Source organism: Ciona robusta, unplaced genomic scaffold (genome assembly GCF_009617815.1).
Source record: "Ciona robusta unplaced genomic scaffold, ASM961781v2 AP042737.1".
Taxonomy (NCBI): domain Eukaryota; kingdom Metazoa; phylum Chordata; class Ascidiacea; order Phlebobranchia; family Cionidae; genus Ciona; species Ciona robusta.
Genome location: NW_028323116.1, coordinates 431206 through 443978, shown reverse-complemented (window position 1 = coordinate 443978; position 12773 = coordinate 431206). Strand labels below are relative to the sequence as shown.

General features: G+C 42.0%; 2 protein-coding genes across 3 annotated transcripts; both read right to left on the bottom strand.

The window, feature by feature from the left end:
* Window positions 1-483: 483 nt before the first annotated feature.
* Window positions 484-7884, bottom strand: LOC149724292 (uncharacterized). Of its 2 annotated transcripts, XR_016386738.1 has the most exons (3): window positions 7468-7884; window positions 718-7309; window positions 484-559 (listed from the first exon to the last, which is right to left on the bottom strand). XR_016386738.1 is itself a non-coding variant. In XM_089893222.1 (2 exons), exon 2 carries the CDS (start codon window positions 6935-6937, stop codon window positions 1190-1192), a length of 5748 nt encoding a protein of 1915 aa, XP_089749348.1. In that variant the 5' UTR covers window positions 6938-7309; window positions 7468-7884; the 3' UTR covers window positions 484-1189. The 2 variants fall into 2 exon arrangements, 1 of the variants encoding a protein (XP_089749348.1); XM_089893222.1 differs by having other exon boundaries at window positions 484-7309.
* A 297-nt stretch (window positions 7885-8181) lies between these two features.
* Window positions 8182-9857, bottom strand: LOC149724291 (uncharacterized). The gene has a single exon (XM_089893224.1). It carries the CDS (start codon window positions 9538-9540, stop codon window positions 9271-9273), a length of 270 nt encoding a protein of 89 aa, XP_089749350.1. The 5' UTR covers window positions 9541-9857; the 3' UTR covers window positions 8182-9270.
* Window positions 9858-12773: the final 2916 nt, after the last annotated feature.

Genomic DNA, 12773 nt, shown 5'->3' with positions numbered 1-12773 from the left:
ATAGCCTTTTTAGTAACAAATTTAAACGGTGATCAATTTGCACAGTAATAAATTAAGTATATAATAATTTATGGCAACCCAAGTACAAACTTGGGCGTTTTCAACTTTGTTTCGAGACCCACGTGTTGGGGACCACTGCTGTAACCTATATTTAATGTTTTTACTGGGATATTTTTGATACTATGGGTTTATTCGTTTCTTTCTGTTTCGTTCTTGTTATGTGTACTTCATTTCTATCTCTAGTGTGTTTTATTGTTTTTGAGGCGTTATTTTACTGAATACAGTTGTGATTTTATTTGTGTTATGCTCATTTGGCCCTACAAGATATACCCAGTGTTTTATTTGGGCAAATCTGTTTTTGGCCCGATATAGGAAACCCAACAAAATAATGGTTTCTGCACTGTAGCAGTCGGGATTTGCTATGTGCAAACCACGCAGCCTGATATGCACCGACCCTACACTAGGTCACTAGGATTTCCGCACTTAAGCGAACGCGACGCCTCACAATGCCTTCTTCCGGTTCTCCCAATAAACACACGAATTGCAAAGCGACGGTTCTCTGTTAAATGAATGAAATGAATGAATATCACTTAACAGAAGAGGTGAAACTAATAAGGTAGTACGGTATATAAACAGTTCACATAGGAAAACAACATTAGCACCAAATTAGGCTTAATTAACACGTTTGAGGTAACCAATGAATAATAGTACACGTACCAACTTGTTAGGCGATCAGGCGGAATGAAATCCACAATAATGATTACACAATGTCCAAACAAGCAATGTACTTTAACTTAAATCACTGTAAATAGCATCACAATAATCACTTTTATATAAAGAGGTAAACTTAATTAGTACATCACTAATACTGCACATAAAAACTACTTAATTGCTTCAGCTTATGGCTAGTACGTGGCTATAACGCAATACTGTCAAATACGGTTTCCTAATATCCAGACATTACTGATAACACAACGTGGTTCATAACAAAGAACTGCCCACGTGACTGGGTAACCATGACGATAAGCATAAAATGGATACGAGTAAGGATGATGCATGCAGCGTAACTAAATGACGTATGAATGACGTGAAGAATGGATGAAAGTATAATAACTCGCTGTAACATTCCCCCCCACGATGTGCGAACGCACATCTAACAACAACAAACAGCGAGGTTTATACAGAAAGATCAATGTTCATCATCTCCGACCTCTCGTACCGCCTCTTGAATCAAACATAGTTTGGCAATCGGCCGTTTAAATGTCCCATGACTGGTTTTCACCATCGCACTTCGAACCAGACCACTCTTATCTGGGAACGTCTCGATCACTCGACCCATCGACCATCTTCCCCTCGGTAGCAAATTGTCCACTAGTAGAACAATATCATCGTTCTCGAAATTTCGTTTCGTATTTGTCCATTTTTGACGTATCTGCAATGTCGGCAGATATTCTTTAACCCAACGTGTCCAAAACTGGTCAGCCAAGTATTGCACTTGACGCCAATGACGTTTAATGTAGTTGTCCTTTTTGTCGAAAACACCAGGTGGTGCTATATCACAATGCCTTGTCAATAGCAAGTGATTTGGTGTCAATGGCTCCTCACCCTCTGGATCCATTGTAATCGGTGTTAATGGCCTCGAATTGAGAATTGCTTCTATCTCGACCATTACAGTTGAAAGTGTTTCGTCTGTAGTTGTTTGACCCAACATGAATGAGCTGAGTATTCTTCTCACTGATCGAATCATTCGCTCCCAAACTCCTCCAAAATGACTCGCTGTAGGTGGATTGAATGACCACTCGATGTCCTTCTGTCTCAAATACTCATTGATTTGAGATTGATCCAGCTGCTTCAATGATTCTTTCAGTACTCGATTGGCACCCACGAAATTTGTACCATTGTCGCTGAAAATCTTCTTTGGCTTTCCTCGTCGACCAATAAATCTTCTTAGAGCGTCGATAAATGAATCTGTAGAAAGAGAATGTGCTATTTCGATATGAACAGCACGCACTGCTAAACAGGTAAAGATGCACCCGTATCTCTTGACTTCGCTTCGTCCTTGCTTAACCATCAGTGGACCGAAATAATCCACACCAACATAAGAAAACACTGGTTCATTTGCTGAAATTCTCTCAATTGGTAGATTCGCCATCATTTGTTGTCCAACCTTTGAATTACGACGACGACAGAAAATACATTGTCCCAACACTCGTCTCACTGCACCTCCTCCTCTTATGATCCAATACTTCTGTCGTAGAGACGTCCAGGTAAAACTCATGCCAGAATGCTGAACTGTGCCGTGATGATCCTTGATTATCAAATCTGTCACATGATGCTTGTTCGGCAATATCACTGGATGCTTTAAATTATAACTCACTGAAGATCGATGCAGACGACCCCCAACACGTAGAACACCATCAATCAAAACTGGATTCAACTTTCTCAGACTTCCTTTTGAATCCTTTCTCTGCGACTCATCCGCGATGATATCTTCAAACTCTGATAATTGTACATGTTTGATTATGGCTTTTTCTGCTTCTTCCATCTCTGTAACACTGAGCGGTGTAGTAGCCACTTTGTTCCTGTCTCGCACGAACATCTGGAATCTCCGCAGCCACGCTACAGCTTTCTTCAGTCTCTTCCATGACGAATACCGAAGAAAGAAATTGCTCCAAAAATCCTGTCCTGTCTTCTTGACTTGAACAGCTGCAATCTTTGCTTCTTTGCATACAAAATCCTCAGGTAGATCACTGGAATTCCACTCCGGTTTTGGCCAGCTCTCCTCTTCCTGGGATAAAAACTGTGGTCCAACAAACCATCTCTCACTCCTGATGATCGCTGACACTCTCAATCCCCGTGACGCATCATCAGCAGGATTGAGTGTAGTAGGTACATACTTCCATTGAGATGTACTTGATCCTTCTTCAATCTTCGCTAACCTGTTTGCAACAAAAACTGGAAAACGTTTTGTTGAGTTATTAATACTTCGTAACACTGCTGTAGAGTCCGTCCAGAAAACTGACTTCCGGACTTCAAAATCCAACTCCTTTTTGAGCACTTGATCCATCTTCACAGCTAGTGTCGCTGCTGTTAATTCTAACCTTGGTATAGAAACAGACTTCAATGGAGCGAGCCTTGCCTTTGCATACAAGAGTCGACACCAAACCTTTCCTTCTTTATCCGTGATCCTCACATAGGAAACAGTCCCATAGCCTTTTGATGAGGCATCAGAAAAATGATGTAGATCATATCCAACAATTTTCGAACAATAATTCAGCTTCAAACATCTTTCGATCCGAAGAGAGGCAAGTCCAGGTAACTCTGTGATCCACTGTTGCCACCTCGTTGCCAAATCCTCTGGAATTTCTTCGTCCCAGCCGAGCTTCTGCTTACATAGTTCCTGCAATATCATACGAGCATACAAAACCACTGGCGCCACAAATCCAAGTGGATCAAACAGTGAACTCGCAACCGACAGAATTCCTCTTCTTGTAATCGGCTTCTTCTTCACTGATACATCGAACTGAAACACATCCGTAGTGTGATCCCAACTGACTCCAAGTACACGTTCCAAATGACTTGTTTCTGAGAACTTCTTCACAGTATGTTCTTCCGGAACAGAATCCAAAACTTCTTCTTTGTTGCTCAACCACTTCTTCAGCGTAAATCCTCCACGCTTCAGTAACTCTCGTAGTTGATTGACCAACCTCTTTGCTTGACTGACTGTTGGCATGGACTTTAAACAATCGTCCACATAAAAATTGCGATGAACTGTAGATACAGTTTCTTCGTCGAAGTCTACAGCATTGTCATCTGCTGTTCTTCTTAAACAGTAATTAGCACAACATGGAGATGAGGTTGCTCCAAATAGATGCACCAACATTTTGTGATCCACTGGCTCCTTAGACATATCCCCTCCAGGCCACCAAATGAATCTCAAGTAATCCGTGTCTTCCGACTTCACCTTAACTTGATGAAACATGGCTTCCACATCAGCAACCAACGCGACTGGTTCCTGACGAAAACGTAACAGAACACCAACTAAGCTGTTCATTAGATCCGGTCCCTGCAGCAATTGATCATTCAACGACGTACCTCTATACTTTGCTGCACAATCGAACACCACTCTGACTTTCCCTGGCTTCTGCGGATGCAGAACTGGATGATGAGGTAGATACCACGATCCTTTCGCGTCATCTTCTTCCTCTGTAATTTGCTGAGCATAACCACTCTTCACATACCCGTTCATCGTCTGTGAATACTTCTCTCTCAGATTGCTGTCGTTCCTCAATCGACGTTGCAAGTAACTCAACCTTTGCACTGCCTGTTGACGATTATTAGGTAAACTTGGCGATCCCACACACCATGGTAAACTTAATTGATAATGACCATCTTTGAACTTCGCTGACTCATCCAGCATCTTCAATGCGTATTTGTCTTCTTTTGATAAACCAACACCAGAGTCGAGACCTGAATTCTTAAACTCTGTCTCCCACATCTTCTTCACTTGCTCATGTAAAGCATCTTTACACAGAGACACACGATTCACGCTAATATGCCACATCCTCTCCTTGTCAGGGTGAGTAGAAGCATTTCCAAACAACGACCAACCAAGAACTGACCTGACTGCACTTGGCTCTCCGTCCTCCCCATGTATCCATTGTTCATCCACGAACACTTCTGGTACATTTGCTCCGATTAGTAGCAGAACTTCTTCCACCGCTGGCTTAACGAACTTAATTTCCCGTAGATGATGCCAATCCCTCTCGCACTTGTTCGGGGTAACTGGTAGATCATCGATAACAATGACTTCTTGTAGGCTTATGGCTTCTCTTCCATCCAGAGCTCTAACTGACAAACTTATACGAGAACCATTATTATTTTGGGTTTCCCCTTGCACAGTTGAAAGTGTAAACTTAATCTTGTCCCCTTTTACACCCAATGTATCCACTAACTTCTGAGTGCACATAGTTGCATTAGAACCAGAATCCAAAAATGCATAAGTTTCAATCTCCTGACCATTATTGCCAGTAACTTTAACAGGGACTATATTCATGTAGACCTGTTGACCAACCTTCTTATCAACTTCTGTCTTCGCTGCAAATGACGTTGAAGTTACTACCGGCCTCTCCTTCTGCTGCGGCTTGAACTCCTCTCTTTGATTTGGTTGAAACCCTGTAGTAGGTCTCCTCTCCTTCTGATAAATGTGTAGTAGTGTGTGATGACGTTTCGTACAATTCGACACGTTGCACGGTCTTGCCATGTTGCATCTTCCTCGGCAACTTTTCTGTAGGCAAGAAAAACAAAGACCTTCTTTCCGTACAATATTTAGTCGCTCATCAACTGACTTGTTCGCAAACAGTTTGCAGTTGTTAATTCTATGCTGTCCTTCACACAACAGACATGTATATTGATTAACGTTACCGTATCTCGGCGGTTGCATCGGCCTTTCCACTGCAGATACCGACGACACATGTGTTGACACTCTAGAATCTCTCTGCGGCGGCTTCACGTTGCTCCTTTGCCACCCTTGTTTCTTCGTACCCAACGTTCGACAGAACATCGTACTCTCCATCGTTGCTTCAAACTTAACCAACTCCACCAGATGTTGAAACTGGGGTTGCTCTCCCCTCAGTTCACGATCACCGGCGATTCGACTCCACTTGTTTTGTATCTGTGGAGGTAAACGCTTGACTATGCTTACCAAATGCTCGAAGTTATTTATCTCCGACAAATAACCCATATGCGACAACGTAATTAGACACTCTTCCATGTCTTGAGCTGTCCTCTGTAGCCCCTCGACGTCTCCATCTCTCAAGAATGGACCTTGAGTTAACTTCTCCACATACGACCGAACGATCACGAACGAACGACCATACCTCTCGTGTAGAATCTGTCGGGCTTTCCGATATCCCGCTGTTGATTCCATCACAGAACAAAATGAAATACTGCGCTGTGCTTCTCCGGTACAGTATTGTATCAAATAGTTTAATCTTGCAGCATCGCTGTTCACACGACTTGCGATGTGCTCCTCGAAGACTTTTTGAAACCTCATGTAATCTACTGGATCACCAGAAAAACGTCTCAGTTCCGGTTTAGGCAGATCCATATAATCCTTTAACATCGTAGCTACATGCGCGAGATCACTGACCTGTTGTCTTTCACCATAAAATGTCTCTCCTCCTGGTTCATAGCTACTCTTCTGTTTTGCTGTTTGAGCAGGTAATTCCTCCTTCTTCAACTTCCGCTCCGTTGACGTCAACGGATCCAGGTAACTCCTATCTGGAACTTCATACCTTCTGTCTGAGTAATACAGGGTGTTCGTCTCTGGTTTATAAACCGGCGAAACTTCTGTCAGGTCTTCTGGCCTTTGCCGCGGCACGATACCAATTGCGGACCTTGTTTCCCATCTATCTTTAACATCAGCTGCCTGTATCTCATGTTCAATCTTCAATAGTTCCATCTTTCGCTTCAGAGCCAACTCCTCTGCTTCAGCTTTCTGCAGCTCTATCATCTGCTTCTTCTTCAGCAATGCCATCTCTCTTCTTACCCGACCTACTGCGCTACCTTGAGAACATCCACTTGATGCACAAGATAGCCCATCTACTGCTTCATCAGAAACATTAGATTTGACATTTCTTTTGTCTCTTCTTTCGACGCCCCGAATCCATGTATCCACACGATTCATGAATCCATCTAGGTCGACATCGACTCGATCTCTTTCTTGCGCTGCTTTCCTTTTTTCTTTACGCTTATTGAGCTTATTCACATACTCGCAATGTATGTGTTTGTACTCTTCATAAATTGTTTGTACATGCTTAACGTTCTTCTTTAACTTCCTCACATTTTTCGACTCTGACATCAACGCATCTGCTTCTTTATACAGATCGTACAAGTCGAACACCATATCATCTAACATTGTTTTTGTAATCATCATGTCCACTCTAGTTTTTCAACAACAAATTGAGGCTTGGCGCACGAAGCACTCAAAGTTGAAAAACTATCTTCTTTCTTCTTAACAACCAAATGAGGCTTGGCGCACGAAGCACTCACGGTTGTGAACTTTCTTCTCAACTACAAATGGGTCTTGGCGCACGAAGAACCCAATTTGAGAATTTTCTTCTCAACAGCAACAAAGTTGAGAACTTTCATGTAGCAGTCGGGATTTGCTATGTGCAAACCACGCAGCCTGATATGAACCGACCCTACACTAGGTCACTAGGATTTCCGCACTTAAGCGAACGCGACGCCTCACAATGCCTTCTTCCGGTTCTCCCAATAAACACACGAATTGCAAAGCGACGGTTCTCTGTTAAATGAATGAAATGAATGAATATCACTTAACAGAAGAGGTGAAACTAATAAGGTAGTACGGTATATAAACAGTTCACATAGGAAAACAACATTAGCACCAAATTAGGCTTAATTAACACGTTTGAGGTAACCAATGAATAATAGTACACGTACCAACTTGTTAGGCGATCAGGCGGAATGAAATCCACAATAATGATTACACAATGTCCAAACAAGCAATGTACTTTAACTTAAATCACTGTAAATAGCATCACAATAATCACTTTTATATAAAGAGGTAAACTTAATTAGTACATCACTAATACTGCACATAAAAACTACTTAATTGCTTCAGCTTATGGCTAGTACGTGGCTATAACGCAATACTGTCAAATACGGTTTCCTAATATCCAGACATTACTGATAACACAACGTGGTTCATAACAAAGAACTGCCCACGTGACTGGGTAACCATGACGATAAGCATAAAATGGATACGAGTAAGGATGATGCATGCAGCGTAACTAAATGACGTATGAATGACGTGAAGAATGGATGAAAGTATAATAACTCGCTGTAACATGCACCTTAGTACCCAACCGTAATTAGGCAAACCAGTATTATACCCAGATTAGGTAAAATCACTTACTAGGCTACCCAAGAAAATTGGGTTTTCATAACCCAATGCAATTTTCGGGGTTTCTACACATTAGTACCCAAAATTTTAGTCACTACCCACCAAACAGTGTTGGAAACACAAATATAATGCAAAGTATGTACTTTTCGTGGACTATCGCCACAAAAAAGTTATAACGTGTGTTTCGCGCTCCGCAGCCTCGCGACGACGCTGTTCCATCCGACTCCGCAACGCATTGCACACCGATGTACGGCACAACTCAGTTTATTACGCGGTGAAAGTGCGGCATCGAGCTTAGAGACAAAGTGAGAAGAGCAGGGTCTGCTAGCCCCGTACTGCCTGATAGTACAGAAAAGTACGAGGTTTATATAACGAAAAACACGTGTAGCAAAACAATAAAAGCGTCATTGGCATGTGGCAATTGCCTCCCCCGGCATACACACAACTGGAGCATGATGAGCCACTTAGTCTTCAAGGTGGAAAAAACCCCTTCACCTGTAAAACGGCCGGACACGAAATGGCGGATGATTATGACATTGCAGATGTGTTGTTATCATCATCACGGGAACATATTTTTATTGGTAACCCCAGTGGCGTTCATAAAATGCTCTAGTTTTTTACGCACAACGCTTAAAGAAAAAGCCTATGGAGATACATAAATTATGTTTGTTTCGATGTATCGCCGCACTTCAACGCCAGAGTCTGGTACATATTAAAGAGGAAACGTTTGTTGTTGGCACGTAAATACGGTGTAAACCCCCAAACCTTCCTTTGTGTTGATATGAATATAATCATGATGAACGACCCTGAAAAAGCGGGGAAAAAGTTTTACATTGCAATATTTGTCCACACAATAGGCGCCCACTTGATTATATTTGAAGGGAGGCAACAATAATTAAAAAGATCATATAAGGCGTTACGTGAACGAGTTGCGTGTGGGTTATAGACAATTACTGTACATAACCGTATTTCGTTATGCTGTAGCGGATGCGGTATGTTGTATTGCGAGCGGTAAACTTAGAGGGCGAATGAACACGAGACACGGTATTTATACGATAGATTAACGTGGGAAAAAAGGCACTCGTGTACGCGTCGGCGCACACACACGTGGCAGGCCGCCACACACTCCCCCCCCCCGCAGAAGCGTGCAATCCCCGATGAAGCATGCTGGTCTGCGCAATCCGTGCCAAACAATACCCACGGAGCTCAGCTTCTTCGTCGTGCGGACGGAAGAATGAGAAAAGCCGGGTTTCTTCTCGTTAATTGGTCTGGTATGCTGGCAGTAGTGTAGCTAGTGTCGGCCATGAGAAGTGCACACGCGTCTCTGAATGTTCTTTCCCCTAATGTGCTGAACCTGGTTTCGTCTGCTTCTCTGTCACGGAAACAGAGAATTCTGAGCTGCAGGTGTTAAGCGCATGCCATAGTAGATCCGCTTTCTTCGCAATTTCCCTCGAGTCTTTAATGTCTTCACCAGCGAGCACGGGACGAATACCTTCGGGCATGTGCTGCAAAAAGAGGTATTCGAACAGCAGGCAGGGCTGATGATTTCCGAGGAGAGCAAGCATTTCATCCATTAGTGCCGACGGTTTTGTGTCGCCCGAAGGCGGCATGTTGATTAGGCGTGCAGCGCGTTCCAAACGTGGAAGGTCGAAAGCTTCGAGTAGGCGTTGCTTAATGGCTTTATACTTGTTCTGGTTTGGTGGTTGTTCCAAAATGTCCAGTAGTCGGCAGGCTGTGTCTTGATCCAGTGCCGAAACAACATGATGAAACCAAATCGGTGGTGATGCGTTTCAGTTTAAACTGGGCTTCAGCTTGAAGAAACCAAACACGTGGCTGAGAACACCAAAATGCTGGAAGTTTGACCGCTACCGCATTTCCGATTCCATCTTGCGTGTTGCAGCTATCCAAATATCGATTTGGACGTCGGGGTCACCAATGTAGCGGATGCGGTATGTTGTATTGCGAGCGGTAAACTTAGAGGGCGAATGAACACGAGACACGGCATTTATACGATAGATTAACGTGGGAAAAAGGGCACTCGTGTACGCGTCGGCGCACACACACGTGGCAGGCCGCCACAATGCGAGCATTAACGTCTGAACCCACGTCGTCCTTGTGACGTCAGAAACGCGTGGCGGCAATACTGTTTGATCGGCGAACGCGATAAAGATGGTCAGCCTTTGGAAGTGCGGCCGGCGATTAACGCGTTTTCACTTAGATGTGTGTTGATAGAAATTGATAGAAACTAATAGAAATTTCTTATTTTGAATGTAGTAATAGAAATTGATAGAAACTAATAGAAATTTCTTATTTTGAATGTAATAAAATTAAAGACATGTTTCCAATAAATTATTTTTTTCCGATGAGCTAGCTTTGCTTCCTTGCCGTCAGTGGTTTTTTTAAATCGAGGCGTTGCTTTACGCGCGTACGAAGTATTTTTGAAAACTGTCTATTCTTTAATGCGCATAAGTGAAAAGGCAAATAAATGTCCAACCTGTTTTCAAGCAGCTGCAGGCTAAATATTCATGGAAAAAACTGCTATTATAACGCAAATAATCAACATGTAAATTGCTATTATGTCGCAATAAATTGCCAGGTCAAACAATCGCTATAATGATGCAATGAACCCACCCACGTGTGAATCCTTACTATTTCGTAATAAACATGCTGCTTGGCTGAGGAAATCATCGTAAATATATACAGCAGTGCTACTTCTAGGACATATTTAGTAGGTTCAAGGCGTGTTTATTTTACAACGCGTTTGTGTTTTTGCATATTACTCCGGGTGCTACTGAGTATCCTGGATTTTTCGACGATACGCGATTAATGTAGGATCCAGGAATCTGGCCCGCCAAGTACCAAGTTTTATTAACCAACGATTTCTTTCGTACAGTGACTCTAGTCATTCGTTGGTTTAAAATGATATTTAGTTTTGAACTGTATCTTTAGACTGCGATTAAAAGGTTATACCAGACTCAAGACATATACAGTTAAAGTAGCGGTGATTTTATTTGAAGTAAAGTTAACACAAAGTGGGTAAAGGAAACAGAACGGGATGAAACGAAACAATGTTGACATCGAAGAACCTCAATTGCTCAATAACAAAACATATTTTGGCGCAAAGGATTTCCTGCACTGAACTCGGTAACCAGGTCTTCCACGTTTAAGAGATCGACCAACTTGTTGTGTGTGCTTAGCATGCACATGTTGCTTAGACGTTCTTGAGACATGATGGAACGTAAATATGTTTTAATGCGTCGAAAAACGCTAAAAGACCGTTCAGCTTCACACGTGGTCGAAGGCAAACAGAGATACAGCTTTATTGCAGTTGCAAGGTTTGGGTAACTGTGTTTAAGAGTTTCCTTTTCTCGAAAGAGGCCAACCACCCTTTGAACGGTTAATTCATTAATGTTTTCCTGTTTTTTTTTGCATAGTTTTTAAAGTATCGGTTCTCTAGTGTAAGGTGTTTTTCATTTATATCTGGGTACATTTTTTCCGCTTCACCAGGAACTGTCGGTTTTCCCAAAATCAAGTTTTCCAATAGTTGTACTGCATCCAAGTCTTGTTTTGAAAATTGTTGGAATAGTGATTGGTATGATGAATTATAATAAATTTCCTGGTAGGTTTTGGAATAGTAGTGTTTTCAGGGGATACCTGTTCCAATGATCGGCGACTGCGTTTGATTACAGGATCGGAAATCCGAAGCTCCCGAGCGGCAGCTACAACATAGTTGTAAAAGGCCGTTGCATTTTGAACTGAATGGGCTTCATCGGAAACAATATTTAACGGTGTGTTAATAAGTTGTTGTACATCTGCCATGGTTGTTTCACGAGATTGTATTCTAACATAAACAGGATGAACCGGGATCAAAACTCTCTCCATCAGACGAAGCATGAAGTACGTCGAAAACTGCCCTAATGAACCTAAAAAAGATCTGGCAGTTGCCTTCGTCACAGCGTCGATGGTCGATTCTGATTCCATGCCCTGGAGTCAATCCAGGATTTTTTCGTAATTTAATAAAATGATTCAAGAGCTGGTAATCGTAGTACCCACCGAGTTGGGCACAGTGGTCTTAAGGAGCAAGACGGTGTATCTTCGTTTCCGAGATGAAAGTTTTTAAACATAGCCAAACGTTTAGGAGACCCTTTAATAAATTTAACCACCGCTCCAAGAACAGAAGGAGCATTTACCGCATCGACATGAGTGCTTCTTGCACGACAAGATTTAGTTGGTGAATAAACAAAAGTGGCGAGCGGATTAATTTTTCTAATTTGAGTTTGGACTCCAGTTATTTTCCCGCTAATGTTCGCTGCCCCGTCATAAGATTGGCCTCTGCAGCCTTGAATATCCAGACGATGTCTTTCAGCGCTTGCAGTATGATTAACACTAAAGTATTAGCGTCTGTGGCCGTCGTACCAAATAAGCCGATCAAGCACTCATTTACTATTAGCCCGTTCACATGGCCAAACGAAAAAGAGTTTTTTCCAAAACTGGCCAGCCAAAGAAAAGAGGCAATTTTTGGCCAGAATTGACGTGCGTTCACATGGCCATTTAGCCTCAAAACGTCGAAATTGAATATTTTGATTCTCCCCATATGTACGCAATAGATTTAATTAATATTTTCACATATTTAAGAGTGATTTTGAATTTAAAATTACTACTACCAAAAAAGAAAAGTAGTCTAAACCATCATAAACACTAATTTGGTAAAAAATGTGTTCACAATGTATTAATATACAAATATACATATAACACAACACACATTTAAATATATCTAATATACAGAACAGATGCTAGTCCCACTTAACTTTTTTCTCTAACTTACCACTCAGTCATGTTATAA

Bases quoted from the DNA above. Each gene is read 5' to 3' on its own strand.
- LOC149724292 (XM_089893222.1), bottom strand. From the start codon at position 6,937: ATGATGATTACAAAAACAATGTTAGATGATATGGTGTTCGACTTGTAC.
- LOC149724291 (XM_089893224.1), bottom strand. From the start codon at position 9,540: ATGCCGCCTTCGGGCGACACAAAACCGTCGGCACTAATGGATGAAATG.